The 14,182-nt window shown below is 52.1% G+C and overlaps 1 protein-coding gene across 1 annotated transcript; it reads left to right on the top strand.

Moving 5' to 3' along the window:
- The first annotated feature begins 224 nt into the window (after positions 1 to 224).
- Positions 225 to 11,638, top strand: LOC147000204 (aldehyde dehydrogenase family 3 member B3). Its single transcript, XM_085833826.1, has 10 exons — positions 225 to 262; positions 5,256 to 5,418; positions 5,874 to 5,984; positions 6,217 to 6,337; positions 6,447 to 6,532; positions 6,645 to 6,726; positions 7,023 to 7,409; positions 7,805 to 7,971; positions 9,960 to 10,059; positions 11,454 to 11,638. The coding sequence occupies exons 1-10, from the start codon at positions 225 to 227 to the stop codon at positions 11,636 to 11,638; spliced, it is 1,440 nt and encodes a 479-aa protein (XP_085689952.1).
- The last annotated feature ends 2,544 nt before the right edge of the window (positions 11,639 to 14,182 follow it).

Here is a 14,182-nt window from a genome sequence, read left to right as displayed (position 1 = left end):
AAGCCTGCCCATCCTGTCAATCCAGTTCTCTTCAGTGGAGTCAGGGAAGAGTTGGCAGAGGAAGGGCGTGAGGTTTCAAAGCAGCTGCCCTGCGAGGACAGAATCACCATGCCATTAGGTGTGGGTGTAGGAGTGTGGTCCAAGGACACTTAGAGTGATTGGCAGAGGCAGAGGCAGAGCAGGAGCCAGCGGGATAGGAGAGGAGCTGTACATCTGGAGCCAGAATGTCCACCAAAGGCAAACACCCACGAGCAGACCAGGGGTAGGTACACCTTCTGAGAGGAGCCTTAGGACCAGAGAGCAGGGCCAATGGCTGACAGAAATCGGACGGGGAGGTCATAGGTCAGGGGAAGGGCCAAGAGCCCAGGGGTTGAGCCACTAAGGAGCCTAGAACTTCAGAGTGATAGGTAGACCAGGAGGCTCATGGCAGAGGTGGGGCCAGGGGGAGGGGGGGTGGTCTTGATCTTCCTTGTTCTTCTGAGCTTCACAACCCTGTGAGAAGATAGGTTCCAGGAAGCACCCAGCTTGCTGGGGGTAGGGGTAAGCCCTGTCTGTCCTGGTGGAGTTCCAGATGACACAAGGCAGCTTTGTGGGTATATGGGGACCTGGTTGAACTGTGACCAGGTTGTTAAAAAGAAAGGGAGACCAGCCCAGAGCTGAGTTTCTGGTTTCAAGTTTAAAAAGCCACAGTTCAGAGTGGGGCAGAGTAGCACAAACCTGTAATCCCAGCATTCTAGAAACTGAGGCAGGAGGATCCTGGACTCAAGAATTCAGTTATGTATTAAATTCTGTATCAGAAAAGCAAACAAAGATGGGCATGGTGGCACACGCCTTTAATCCCAGCACTTGGGAGGCAGAGGCAGGCAGATTTCTGAGTTCGAGGCCAGCCTGGTATACAGAGTGAGTTCCAGGACAGCCAGGGCTATACAGAGAAACCCTGTCTCGAAAAACCAACCAACCAACCAAACAAACAAACAAACAAAAAAATGAGGCTGGGGGTGCATCTTAGCACAGACTGCTAGCCTAGTATGCAAGAAGACGCTGCTGTGGGTTGCCCCGGTGCTGTTAGTACGTGGTGTTAGCTCTGCTTCCTCAAGAGGGGTTGCAGTAGATCACTCAGGTGATGTCACAGGGCCTTCTCCCCATTCTGACTGGTCAAAAAAAGGCTACAGCCAATGATTGGGCAGTGGAAGGGAAAGGTGGGTTTGGAGGTCTCAGAGGGAGAGGAGAAAGCAGGAGGGAGGGAGAGGGTGAGAGAGAGGGAGAGAGAGGAGGTGAAAGGAAGATGGAGCAGATCCATGGGGCCTGGCAAAGCTGCAAATAGCAAGGGGTCTCATAGCTGGGGAATAGATTAGTATAGTGATAGATCTGCCCAATCTAGGCATATAGCTTATAAATATAATAACTGGGTTGTGTGGTTTCTTATATGGGCTTATTGGGGTAAAAAATTACCGTAGCACCTAGCACTGCATAAATGGATCATACTGACACAAGCTAGCCATTCCAGAACTTGGGAGGAAATGGAGGCAGGAGGATTGGGTTCAAGGTTATCCCTGGATGCATATCAAGTTGGAGGCCAGCCCAGGCTATTCACATAAGATTCTATCTCAAGGGGAGAGAGAGAGAGAGAGAGAGAGAGAGAGAGAGAGAGAGAGAGAGAGAGAGAGAGAGAGAGAGAGAGAGCGCGCTGGGTTTGGGGGAGTGTGGGCATGTTCCTGTGTTTCCAGAACTGTGACATTTTTTACATTTAGTGTGTGTGTGTGTGTGTGTGTGTGTGTGTGCAGCAGCAAGAACGCGCAAGTGCTGTGGAATGCCTGTAGAGGGTGGAGATCAGAGCCCAGCCTATGTGGGTTGTTCTCTCCTTTGACTGTGATGTGGAGGTTCAAACTCAGGTCATCAGGTTTCGTGGTCACTTACTGAGACAGCTTACCGACAGGAAGTGTCACTTTTTTTTTTTAAGATGCATTTATTTTATTTATATGAGTACACTGTAGCTGTTTTCAGACACACCAGAAGAGGCACCGGATCCCACTACAGATGGTTGTGAGCCACCATATGGTTGCTGGGAATTGAACTCAGGACCTCTGGAAGAGCAGTCAGTGCTCTTAACTGCTGAGCCATCTCTCCAGCTTGAAGTGTTACATTCTTATTGTAGAAAACCTTGAAGCGTCTGAAAGGTGTTAATGATAAATGGTGTGATCCTAGCACATAGGAGCAGAGATAGGAGGATTGCTACAAGTTCAAGGTTACTGGAGAATACCAGGTAGCTAAGGCTGCATAGTGAGACCTGTCTCTAAATACACACACACACACACACACACACACACACACACACACACACACGCACGCACGTGCGCGTGCATGTGCGCACACACACACAAACACATGTACACACGCGTGCATGTGAGGCTGAAGAGATGATTCCGTGGGTAAAGACCTTGCCACACAAGTATGAAGGCCAAAGTTCAGATCTACACTCAAGAAAAAGCCGAGTAGCCGGGGAAGTGGTGGCCCATGCCTTTAATCCCAGCACTCGGGAGGCAGGGGCAGGCAGATTTCTGAGTTCAAGGCCAGCCTGGTCTACAAAGTGACTTCCAGGACACCCAGGGCTACACAGAGAAACCCTGTCTCAAAAAAAAAAAAAAACAAACAAAAACCCAACAACAACAACAAACCTCTAAGCCCCCCCCCAAAAAAAAAAACAAAAGAAGAAAAGAGCCCACATGTTAATCCACTGCTCAAACGTCAGACAAAGGGCGTGGACCGCTGAGACTGACTGCCTAACGAACCCAGCCAAATACGTGAGCTGTGGGGCAGTAGGAGACCCTCCCTCAGTAAACAGAGCAGACCATTGGAGAAAGCATTCAGCTTTACCCTGCAGCCCCCACACATGCACTTGTACATACACATGAGCTCACATACATTTACATACACCATGGACTGCACATAGGCACATGACCATGATGTTGGTGAGAGAAGAGATCTATGGGGTCCTTGAGGCCTATTGGCCAGCAGCCACTGTGAGTAGGACAAATCAGCTGGTCTCTTGGAGCCTTGGTGTCCTCATCCTTACAGTGGGGTAACAGTAACTGCCGGGCACTGTTATCCCACGCAGGAAGAGTAAACGTCGCTTTTCCTCCCAGCCTTGTTCCCCGTTGCCTGTGGTGTGCACAGAATCCACCCCAGCTCCCCGTGAAGCAGGTCCCATCAAGACAAGTGTCCCTGCTACACCCCATTTCTCACACTCTGCACCCCGAAGCCTTTGCAGTGCTTCCTGTGTCTTCACTACAGTTAGAGCCTGCATGACAGCTCTCTGGCCTGCCTCCAGAGATGCCTATGCTGCTGATCCTGTATAATTACAGACTCGTGCTATGTAGCTGACATGTCAGTCAGTGACAGTCAGCGTGCACAGCAGTAACCCTACAGATTATAACAGAGCAGAGTAGAGTAGGCTGCCCCACATTAAGGAGCCCCAGGGACCTTACTACACCTCAGCTTCAGTCCCAGGGAGGCAGTAGGAAAGATGGACACTGTTAGAACCACAGGCAATGTGACCAGGAGCTCATGGAGCCTGGGCAGGGGCACTGTGAGGGCTGGTGACATGGTGACATGGCACCCCAGAAGGAGCTCTAGGGCATACAGTTTAGGCCAATTGTTCCAGTTGTCCAGGGACTAGGGAACCAAGTAGCCCGAGCCAGGCCCAGGTCCTCCAGGGAGTCCCTGCAGGGAATAGCCCCTGGTCTTCCTGGCTAGGGGTCTAGGTGGGAACTCCTCCAGGTCTGACTGTAAGGAACGAGGGCCTGTGTTCCCCATTCAGGCCTGACAGGAGGTGAGTCTGCTCAGGGAGAGTCCTGCAGGCCCCAGGGGAGGGGGACCTAAATGTGGAGGCCTCAGTTGGGAAATCAGCTGCTGTCTGTCTGTCACGGGGAGGAAGGCAAGCCTGAACTCTCCTGTCTCCCCACATTCCTCAGCTGGGACAGCCCCTGAGAGCCTGCAGTGGCTGCTCAATTTAGCCTCTTGTTCTTAAGAACAGGCTCTGTCCTAAGAGTACTGTCCACAGGGGGCGCTGTCCTGAGAGTCCTGCCAACAGGGGGTCCTGTCCTGACTGTTCTGTGCACAGGGTTCCCTGACCTGAGAGTTCTGTCAACAGGGGCCCTGTCCTGAGAGTTCTGTCCACAGAGGGCAGCGTCCTGAGAAGACAGATTACTGGAGAGATGTGATGTTTAAGCCTGGCAGATACTGTCATCCATTGTGTGTAAGGATGAGGAGACTGAGCGGCAGAGACCCACTGTCCCTACAGGAGCTCTACTCCAAAGGGTACTGTCTTGTAGCTGTCCACTGTGGGGCACTGTCCTGATTTAAACTCTGTTCACAGGGAGTGCTATTTCAAGAGCTCTGTTCACAAGCCTCTGCTGGCATTAGATGAACTCTATCCATAGGGGATGCTGTACACAAGGGTGTGTGTCTGGGTTTCAGCGAAGAAGGTGATGGACTGCTGAAGCCCAGGGGAAGATACAGATGCTGATGAGAACAGGGCCTGAAGGGCACACAGTAGGGATACTATTCCTCTGCTCCCTCCAAGGGCCATGACCAGGTCCCAGCATGGGCAGCTCCCAACGACACAGATGCAGAGCTCACACCTGCATTCATTCAGGTCAACACAAAAGCTAAACAAGGGTACAGGTCCACACCCACACCCACTCATCCCCCACACCCACACACATGCACACCTGCACACCTGTGCACATGGACGCACACACACACACACACACACACACACACACACTGATCCACAGACTCAGAATACAGGTGCTCGTTCAGACACATAAAGACACACGGACAGAGGCACTCATTGCACACGGGCATACGGACAGCAACAGCTATAAGATGAGTCTTGGGGCTTGGCTTATACTTTTCTTTTCAGCTGTGTGGGAAGTAGAGACAGGATGATCAGGATTTCCCAGGTCACTTCTAGCAATATAACAAACACTTCGGAGGCCAGCGTGAACTACGCGAGACCTTGTCTCAAAAAAACAACCAAATATACAAAACACACCGAGAACAAGACAAGCTCCATGTCCACCAGCATCCAGAAGCACCCAGCACCGCTGCAGTGCCCAACCTGCGAGGTCACTGCAGAGAAGCCACCCATGGAAGACCACAAGCTTCTAGAGGCGGCACGGACCATGGGTGATTAGAGTGTGTCTTAATGACGGTGACAGTCTCAACCACTCAGTTAACTGCCCATATTTCAGGACGGACCCTTTTGAGGAAAAGCTACAGAAGCTGAAGGAGGCCTTCAACACAGGGAAGACAAAGACGGCTAAGTTCAGGGCTGAACAACTGCAGAGCCTGGGCCGCTTCCTGCAGGACAATAGCAAGCAGCTTCATGAGGCCCTGGATGGAGACCTGGGCAAGGTGCTGTGAGGGCTGGGGGTGGGGCATGTATCCTTGGACACACAGAGGTGCTGTTCTATCACTCCCGGGCTAGCCATATCCTTTCTGAGATCAGGAGTCCCTAAGGAGAGTCATGCGCGGCAAGGTGATGGGCTGTGTGCCCAAACTGTCCTGTGTATTTCTTCCCTGCCTCCTGCAGAGTGCAGTATTAACTCAGGGAACACACATGCACCCCCTTCCCTTGAGAGCCAGCTTCATGGCTGTTCTTGGGTAACAAATAGGGAAACTGTGGCACTTGGGTTAAGTCACTTACCTAAAGTTACAAGACCAGGCAGTGACAGGTCAGAATAGCAGTCCCCATGGGAGCACCGTGCTTCTCTTACACTGTGTTATATACATGCTCAAGGGAACTGTCCCAAGCCCTATCCAAACGGTAGGCCCAGCCCAGCCTTGAACCTGACTTCCTTACCCCACAGTCAGGCTTCGAGTCAGACATGAGTGAGATCATCCTGTGCCAGAATGAGGTGGATCTGGCCCTCAAGAACCTGCAGACCTGGATGAAGGACGAGCCTGTGTCCACCAACTTGGTGAGTCCTGTTGGCTGAGGGATGGTGAGTGAAGGCAAAAGTGGGGTAGCATTCCTGTGCACATTCCTGCCCTTGAGTCCAAAGTAAGCCAGCCTTCTCATGTGGGGACTCCATCACCCAGGCACTGGTGTGTGTGTGTGTGTGTGTGTGTGTGTGTGTGTGTGTGTGTGTGTGTGTGTGTGTTAGGGGGGCTCTTACTCATCTGACACCTGTCTATGATTCTGCATCCTAGCTCACCAAGCTGAGCTCAGCCTTCATCCGGAAAGAGCCCTTTGGCCTGGTGCTTATCATTGCACCCTGGAATTATCCTGTGAACTTGATGATCATACCTTTAGTGGGGGCCATTGCTGCAGGTGAGTGGGGTTCTGAGCCCTCCTAGTCTTCCCACAGAAGGCTTCCAGAGGTCCAAGAAGGGCGCAAGCACCAGCCTCCCCTCACTACTTCCCCACTGACTCCTGGCAGGAAACTGTGTGGTGCTGAAGCCATCAGAAATTAGCAAGAACACAGAGAAGGTGCTGGCAGAGCTGCTACCCCAGTATCTGGACCAGGTGAGCATGGCTTTGCCTGCCAAGCAGCTGGCACCCCCACACCCCTGTCCTGGCCAGTGGGGAGGTCCTCCTACCCCGAGTCTGCCTCCTGAGCTGTCTTCCTGCCTTGTAGAGCTGCTTTGCTGTGATGTTGGGAGGACCCGAGGAAACTGGGCAACTGCTGAAACACAAATTTGACTATATCTTCTTCACAGGTAAGGAGAGCCCTGTCCAGGACCTGGGGTAGGGGGATAGCAGATAATACAGTGCAAAAGCATTGTGGGTAAGGCCATAGGCCGGGGAAAGGATGAATCAGGAGGTGGAGGTGTCCCTGAGGGTGGCTCTCCAGGCCCTCTGAGAATCTTGGAGATTGGCTTCTGGGTGTCAGGATGGAGGCAGACTCTAGGAGGTAGGTAGAACAGCCCAGAACTTGGGTTGAGAAAGGTCTCTGTGGACAGAGGAGGCCAAAGGTAATGCTAGTTGACCAGGTGCCTCTTGACCATGTTCTCAGGAAGTCCTCGGGTAGGCAAGATCGTCATGGCTGCTGCTGCCAAACACCTGACACCCATCACCCTGGAGCTGGGGGGTAAGAACCCCTGCTATGTGGATGACAACTGCGACCCCCAGACAGTGGCCAACCGTGTGGCCTGGTTCCGCTACTTTAATGCCGGCCAGACCTGTGTGGCCCCCGATTATGTCCTGTGTAGCCAGGAGATGCAGGAGCGGTTGGTGCCTGCCCTGCAGAATGCCATCACACGTTTCTATGGAGACAACCCCCAGACCTCCCCCAACCTGGGCAGAATCATCAACCAGAAGCATTTCAAGAGGCTCCAGGGATTGCTGGGCTGTGGCCGTGTGGCCATCGGTGGCCAGAGTGATGAGGGAGAGCGCTACATTGGTGAGTTTCCCTCTAACCTAGGCTAAGGCCTTCCTAAGTCAGAGGAGCCCATGCTGGACTGCAGGTCTCAGCCTATGTCTGAATCCTCTCCGTACCTCTGGAAGTTGGCCTGAGCACACAGCTTTAGGTATCCAATGCCACAGTGCCCCTATCAATGTGGGTCCTCAAAAAAAGCCCAGGACCCAGTGAGCTGTGACCTCACTCTAGAAGTTCAGAGTGTGGCTTACACCTCTGTTCTAGCTTTTGCTGTTCCGTGAGACTGCAGACCCCAAGCCTGAGGTCCTAAGAAGTCAGACCCTGGACTTACCTGTGTGCAGGCTATGTCCTCATCGGAGCCCCTCTTTCTAGGCATGATTTCACCTAGGGGTAAGGCTAGGTTGCCTCTTGTATTGCAGCTCCCACAGTGTTAGTGGACGTGCAGGAGACAGAGGCCGTGATGCAGGAGGAGATCTTTGGGCCCATCCTGCCCCTGGTGACTGTGAGAAGCCTGGATGAAGCCATCGAATTCATGAACCAGCGGGAGAAGCCGCTAGCGCTGTATGCCTATTCCAACAACGCAGAGGTGGGTGCGGTTTCCAGAAGTGGGCTATGGGATAGGAGACAACAGAGAGCACAGCATAATCACAGAATTTCAGGCATGGTGGCTTCTTAGGCTCTGTACTTGTCCTCCCTCTTAGGAGGCACTGAGGTCCCCTCCCATATGCAATTCAGACCATACTGGTTTTCCTGGGTACCACCCCTGGCTGAACCAAGTATTCCCCCCCCCCCCGTGCCGCTTTTTTTTAAGATGAGGTCTTATATAGCTCAGGCCTCATACCCACTTGTAGTTGAGATAGCTTCAAACTCATGATTCTCTTGCTTTCACACTCATAGTAGGGTGATAACACAGGTTCACACCATACCTGGTTTCAGGAGCACGCTAAGAAAGCTCTGCCAACACCCCCACACCCTCAACACTGGTGTTGCAAATACACTTTTTATTTGAGAATACATTTATGGGAAAGCCACAAAGGCAATAGATTTCCTGTGTATCCCATGAAGGGCCTGACACAGGGCCAGGAACCCAGGAACCTCAGGAACCAGGACATCTTGCTGGCCACAAGGAGCTCTCTGGCTCACAGGTAGCTTTTACCTCCAGGTCAATCTCTCTGGAAACCCTATGTCTTTTATTGAATTGAGAGGAACCAAGAAACTGGGGTGTTGCAAAGAACCAGGAAAGGACTTCAAATATCACCACTGCTGGCCCTGCACCCATCCCTCTCCCTCCATGCAGCCTGTGCTTTTGATCCCACTGGGCTTCAGCCTGTGCAGCCAGATCTTTGCAACAGCCCAGTTTCTTGGTTCCTCTCAATTCAATAAAAGGTATAGGGTTTCTAGAAAGATAGCCCTAGATATAAAGGCTGCCTCAGAGTGCCAGAGAGCTGCTCATGGCCAGGGAGATTAGTAATCACTTGGGCAAGGCCTTGTCTGTCAGTGTCTCTGCTGGGAGCTGTCACACCACTTCCTGAGTGTTGGGGCAAGCATCTAGCTGACCTCTAGGGAGGTGGTAGATGCTGCACATCTTCAATTGAAGGATGCTAATCCTTAGGCTACTGCAGTTATGGTCCCAACTCCAGGGGGCAGAGGATTTCCCCCAGAGCCATTTATCTAGACAGTGTGTGTGTGTGTGTGTGTGTGTGTGTGTGTGTGTGTGTGTGTGTGTGGTGTAGTTTGCTTTGTTTTCTGAGGCAGGTTCTTGTAGATTAGGTTGGTGTGTTGAATTCCCTATGTAGCTGATGACAACCTTTAACTCCTGAGGACATTGTCAGGCTGATAAGTCCAAACTTGACCTTATTGACCCAAACTCGCTCCACAAAGGCGTTCACTTCTCTCTCTCTCTCTCTCTCTCTCTCTCTCTCTCTCTCTTCTTTCTTTCTTTCTTTCTTTTTTTGGTTTTTCTTTTTTTTTTTTTTTTTGGTTTTTCGAGACAGGGTTTCTCTGTGTAGCCCTGGCTGTCCTGGAACTCACTCTGTAGACCAGGCTGGCCTCGAACTCAGAAATCCGCCTGCCTCTGCCTCCCGAGTGCTGGGATTAAAGGCGTGCGCCACCAACGCCCGGCTTTTTTTGGTTTTTCGAGACAGGGTTTCTCTGTGTAGTCCTGGCTGTCCTGGAACTCACCCAGTAGACCAGGCTGGCCTCGAACTCAGAAATCTGCCTGCCTCTGCCTCCCACTGCTGGGATTAAAGGTGTGCACTACCACCGCCCGGCCTCTCCTTTCTTTCTTGAAGAAATGTCTCAGTTATAATAAGACTCAGCAGCCCGCTCATCCCCCTCCCCTGGGAAGCCTCCATGACCACCTAGTACCTGACTTACTATGCTTTCCCTCTGCCTGCCTCTAGCCTCAGACTATGTTAGGACTATGTCCCAACATCCTGCCAGGGCTGCTCACAGGCAGACACACAGGGAACATGTTCCCAGCGTCGGGGTCCAGGAATCTATCCTACCAGACCCCCCTTGGCCCTCACTGAAACAAGGTCCACCCAGGAGTGCTTTGCATCTTTTATCTCCCAGGTCGTCAAACAGGTGTTGGCCCGGACCAGCAGCGGGGGCTTCTGTGGGAACGATGGCTTCATGTACATGACCCTGTCCAGCCTTCCTTTTGGAGGAGTGGGTAGGTAGCAGCAGGGCTCTGCCCTTCTGGGCTGACCCCCTACCCCCCTACCTGCATCCCCATCCTGCTACCTGACCACATTAACTGCAGAAGATGCGCCCCACTCTCAGTGCCCAGTGCAGCAGGTGGGAGCATAAGCCCCTCCCCACTGACAGTGTCCAACTAGCCTGCCTCTCTCCCACCTCCCTACAGTCTGTGGTGGGTGAGGACCAAAGAGGTTGTTTGGTGAGTTTAAGAAAGCCCACCTATCGGGCGTGGTGGCGCACGCCTTTAATCCCAGCACTCGGGAGGCAGAGGCAGGCGGATTTCTGAGTTCGAGGCCAGCCTGGTCTACAAAGTGAGTTCCAGGACAGCCAGGGCTACACAGAGAAACCCTGTCTCGAAAAACCAAAAAAAAAAAAAGAAAGCCCACCTGTGGCTGCCAGCCACTGAGCACCCTGATTTTCATCAAGCAACACTTGTCCTCAGCTGCCCATCCCCCACATAGCCGTGGGTCTTTTCTAATGATGGGGCTGCATACTTGCCTCTTCAACCTTCCCATGTCCCCGTGAACATAGGCCTGGGGACTTCCACTTCCAGGATGCCTGGAATGTGGAGATGCAAGCCCCACAGACAGAGGTGACCTTGGCAACCACTTTCCCTCTGAGCCCACCTCATTACTGAAAGGCTGTCCTGTTCCCTCCACCCAGTAACTTTCAGTGGTGGAATGAGTGACAGATGAGCCTGGTTCCTCTTGGTCTGTCTAGAGGACCTGCTCCCATCTCTCCCTCAGTTCTGTCTGCTGTGGCAGCCACTGAGCTTGGTCCTAACATGTCACCGACGGCCAAGGCTCTTGTCCCCAGGACTGAATCCTTTGGGCTTTCTTTCATTCACAGCATTCATCTGGTTGACTCCACAACCCCCTGGCCTCTTTCACCCCAGGAATCCCAGCTTATGGCCCCCTACTTTACCCAAACCATTCCCCAGAACTCTCCTGGCTGGATCCTTGTCCCTTCCTAGACAGTGGGAACTCTGCTGAGTCTGAAGATTCGCTTAATTTGTAGCACAGCCCTAGAAGGAGGGTGCCACCATCACAGAAGACAGAGGCAAAGTCACTTACTCAAGGTGCACTGCTATTCAGGACAGAGCTGGGATCCATCCCCCACCCCTACCTCCCACCCCCCAGCAGCCTGGGTTCAGAATATAAACCACCAGTCACTGTCTGCTTACTCTGCACCAACACCCGGTTAGCTGCTGCTGGGGCTGGCTCAGGGCTCAGCATTTTGCACACAGTTCTTTATTTAACCCACTGGGGAAACAGAAGCTTAGATAGCCTCCCTGTCAGAGCTAGGTCTGTGTGATATCTTCTCAACTGTCCACTGAAGGCCTAACCCTATGTCCTATGCTGCCCACAGGATCGAGTGGGATGGGCAGGTACCACGGCAAATTCTCCTTTGACACCTTCTCCAACCAGCGTGCCTGTCTGCTGAGCTGCCCTGGGATGGAGAAGCTTAATGGCCTCCGTTACCCGCCCTATAGTCCCCGTAGGCAGCAGCTGCTAAGATGGGCTATCAGCTCCCAGAGCTGCACCCTTCTGTAAACACCACACTGACTCCTCTCTCCTGCTGCCCTGCCCCAACCTATTTAAGCTTTCATCAGCTTCCCAGTCCCCAGTGGTTCCTGAAAGGCAAGTGCCTGGTCCAGCCTGTGAACACCCCACTTCTGGAACTTTTTCTGAACTACCTGTAGCCAGGCACGACATGTAGATGGCTGGTCCAGCCCCTTCTCATAGCATAGCACCCTCAGCAGCCCTCCAACCTTCTGCTTAGACAGAGAAGCCCCCTCAATAAGTTTGGGCAGATCTAGTGACTAAGGGGGACTTACTTTGTCAGATCATAACAGGATCCCAAAAGACAGAGCAGTTGCTCACAACTCCATCCACACCTGGAAGGTGGCTTTGTCCCACCTGAAGTGACATGATCACGAACCCAGATCAGATTATTTGGTGGAATCTGTCTGTCTGAAGTGTGTTCATTAATAGCTTTCCTGTGACTTCTATTAAATGTCCTGATACGGGCAAGTTCAAGAGGGAAGAATTCTCTTGTAGCTCATGGTCAGAGGATTCAGTCAACTTCAACATCTGATGAAGTTAAGGATCTTGCCAAGATCCTGACAATCCATACATGTTCACTCAGTCACGGGTGTTCTCCTCAGAGAGAAGCAGAGGGTGAGGATGTAGTTCAGTTGTAGAGTATTTTGTCAAGTGTGTGAGAGGTCAGGATAAAGGAGAAAGATGTGTATGGGGTGATGTGTCTTAAGACAAAGGCTATGTAAGCACAGGAGGAGACTGGAGAGGTGTGACTACAAACCAGGGATCCTTGGCAGACACCTGAAGCTGGAAGAGGCAGGTGGCTCCTCCCCCACAGGCTCAGGGGACAGGCCTCAGAATATTTTGTTTTTGTTTTTGTTTTTTTCCTCTCTGAGGCAAAGTCTTGGTATGTAATCTTGGCTGTCCTGGAACTCATGGCAATCCTCCTGCCTGAACTTCCCAAGGACTGGAACTACAGGTGTGATCCACCATACTCAGCTTGAATATGGATTTGTGTCTTCAGTGTTATGAGAGAACACAGCTTTGCTGTCTCAGCCACTTTGGGACACTTGTCTCCACAGCCTGGCATAGGAAAGAGCAGGGTACAGGAAGCTCCCTAATGGTTTGATTTCACACTCTGCCCATTGCTCTCAGGGTCACGACTGTGCGGGGTCCTCTCTGGTTTGGTTTTCTTTAAAATGTATCAGTAGTGAGTTAGGCTTCACACAGCCTGTAGCCCACACACAGTGTAGCTTTGCAACTGAGGGCGGGAAGTCATCTTTGGGACCCACCTGATGCTCTTAGGCAAGGCCACCCCATATAAGTCATCCTGTGTCCCTGCCCCCGTTCCGACTGTGCTCCCTTCCTGGGCCCATGGACACTGAGCTCTAGCAAAGATTCGTGGGCCAGAGCTTTGCACTGTGCTGTGGCTCCTAATGGCTGAGCTCCAACCACAAGGAGAGGTTATGCCAGACACCCACTGGCAAAGACACCCTCTCTTCAACCCTGAACTGGGTGTGTGTTTGATGTCTGGGTCAGGGAGGGGTGGGGCATAGGGTCTGGTCACCAGTGAGGGACAGTGGCAGGGCTGATCTCGGTCTCCTGCTTCACAGACCCTAGGAGGTACTCAGTGAGGTACAGAAACACTAGGAGCCTTCAGCGCCGCGGCCCCAGACACAATGGCTTGTGCCAGAAGCTGTGAGCTGTCTTCTCACTCCCAGGAGAGTATCTCAGAAATCATGATACTAAAGGACTGGGAGATTGCTTGGTGGTTAACAGCACTGGCTGCTCTTCCTGAGAACCTCCATTCAGTTCCCAGCACCTACATGGCATGTCACACTATCTATGACACCACTTCCAGGGGATCTGATGCCCTCTCTGACCTCTGTGGGTTATCAGGCATGCATGTGGTGCACAGATACATGGTAGAAAACCACACACATGTGCACACACACACACACATCACACACACATACATGCACACACGCGCACACACACACACACATTTATGACATTAATCTCAAAGAGGTTAAATAATTTGACTAGATCTCACATGTAAATAGGAAATAAATAATTTTCCCCATTGAAGCAATCCCCCAATCCCGCTGCCTGCAGAGTCTCCTCCACAACTGCCAGTGCCCTTTTCCCTACTCCATGTGTGTCATTTAGTCACAGGAGAGTGGAAATAAAAGTCCCAAACCTTTTTCCTCTAGACAGGAACATTCTCATTGTGTGTGTGTGTGTGTGTGTGTGTGTGTGTGTGTGAGAGAGAGAGAGAGAGAGAGAGAGAGAGAGAGAGAGAGAGAGAGAGAGAGGTGGAGATGATTTAGCCCTAGGAGGCTTCCTGGAGGAGGTGGTATTGCTGTCAGGAAGCTGACGAGGTTTGTCTTCACCTCTCACCCCCATGACTTTTCTCCTCACTAGCTGACTCCTTTCAGCTTCTCCAGAACATTCAGACGCACAGAGAAGCCTGTACAGCCTGCCATTCCGGTTCCCTAAAGCTGTGCCCAGGAGGCAGTGAGGGAGGGAAGGCGTGGAGTTTAGGAGACAGCTGCC

Source organism: Mus caroli, unplaced genomic scaffold, assembly GCF_978045245.1.
Source record: "Mus caroli unplaced genomic scaffold, Mus_caroli_1 scaffold_20, whole genome shotgun sequence".
In the NCBI taxonomy this organism is placed as follows: domain Eukaryota; kingdom Metazoa; phylum Chordata; class Mammalia; order Rodentia; family Muridae; genus Mus; species Mus caroli.
The sequence above is the reverse complement of the archived record's forward strand: the minus strand, read 5'-3'. Positions and strand labels throughout refer to the sequence as shown.

Coding starts and splice junctions, on each gene's coding strand:
- LOC147000204 (XM_085833826.1), top strand. CDS start 225: ATGTCCACCAAAGGCAAACACCCACGAGCAGACCAGGG. Junction 5,985..6,216: donor AGCCTGTGTCCACCAACTTG/GTGAGTCCTGTT, acceptor TCTGCATCCTAG/CTCACCAAGCTGAGCTCAGC. Junction 7,410..7,804: donor TGAGGGAGAGCGCTACATTG/GTGAGTTTCCCT, acceptor CTTGTATTGCAG/CTCCCACAGTGTTAGTGGAC.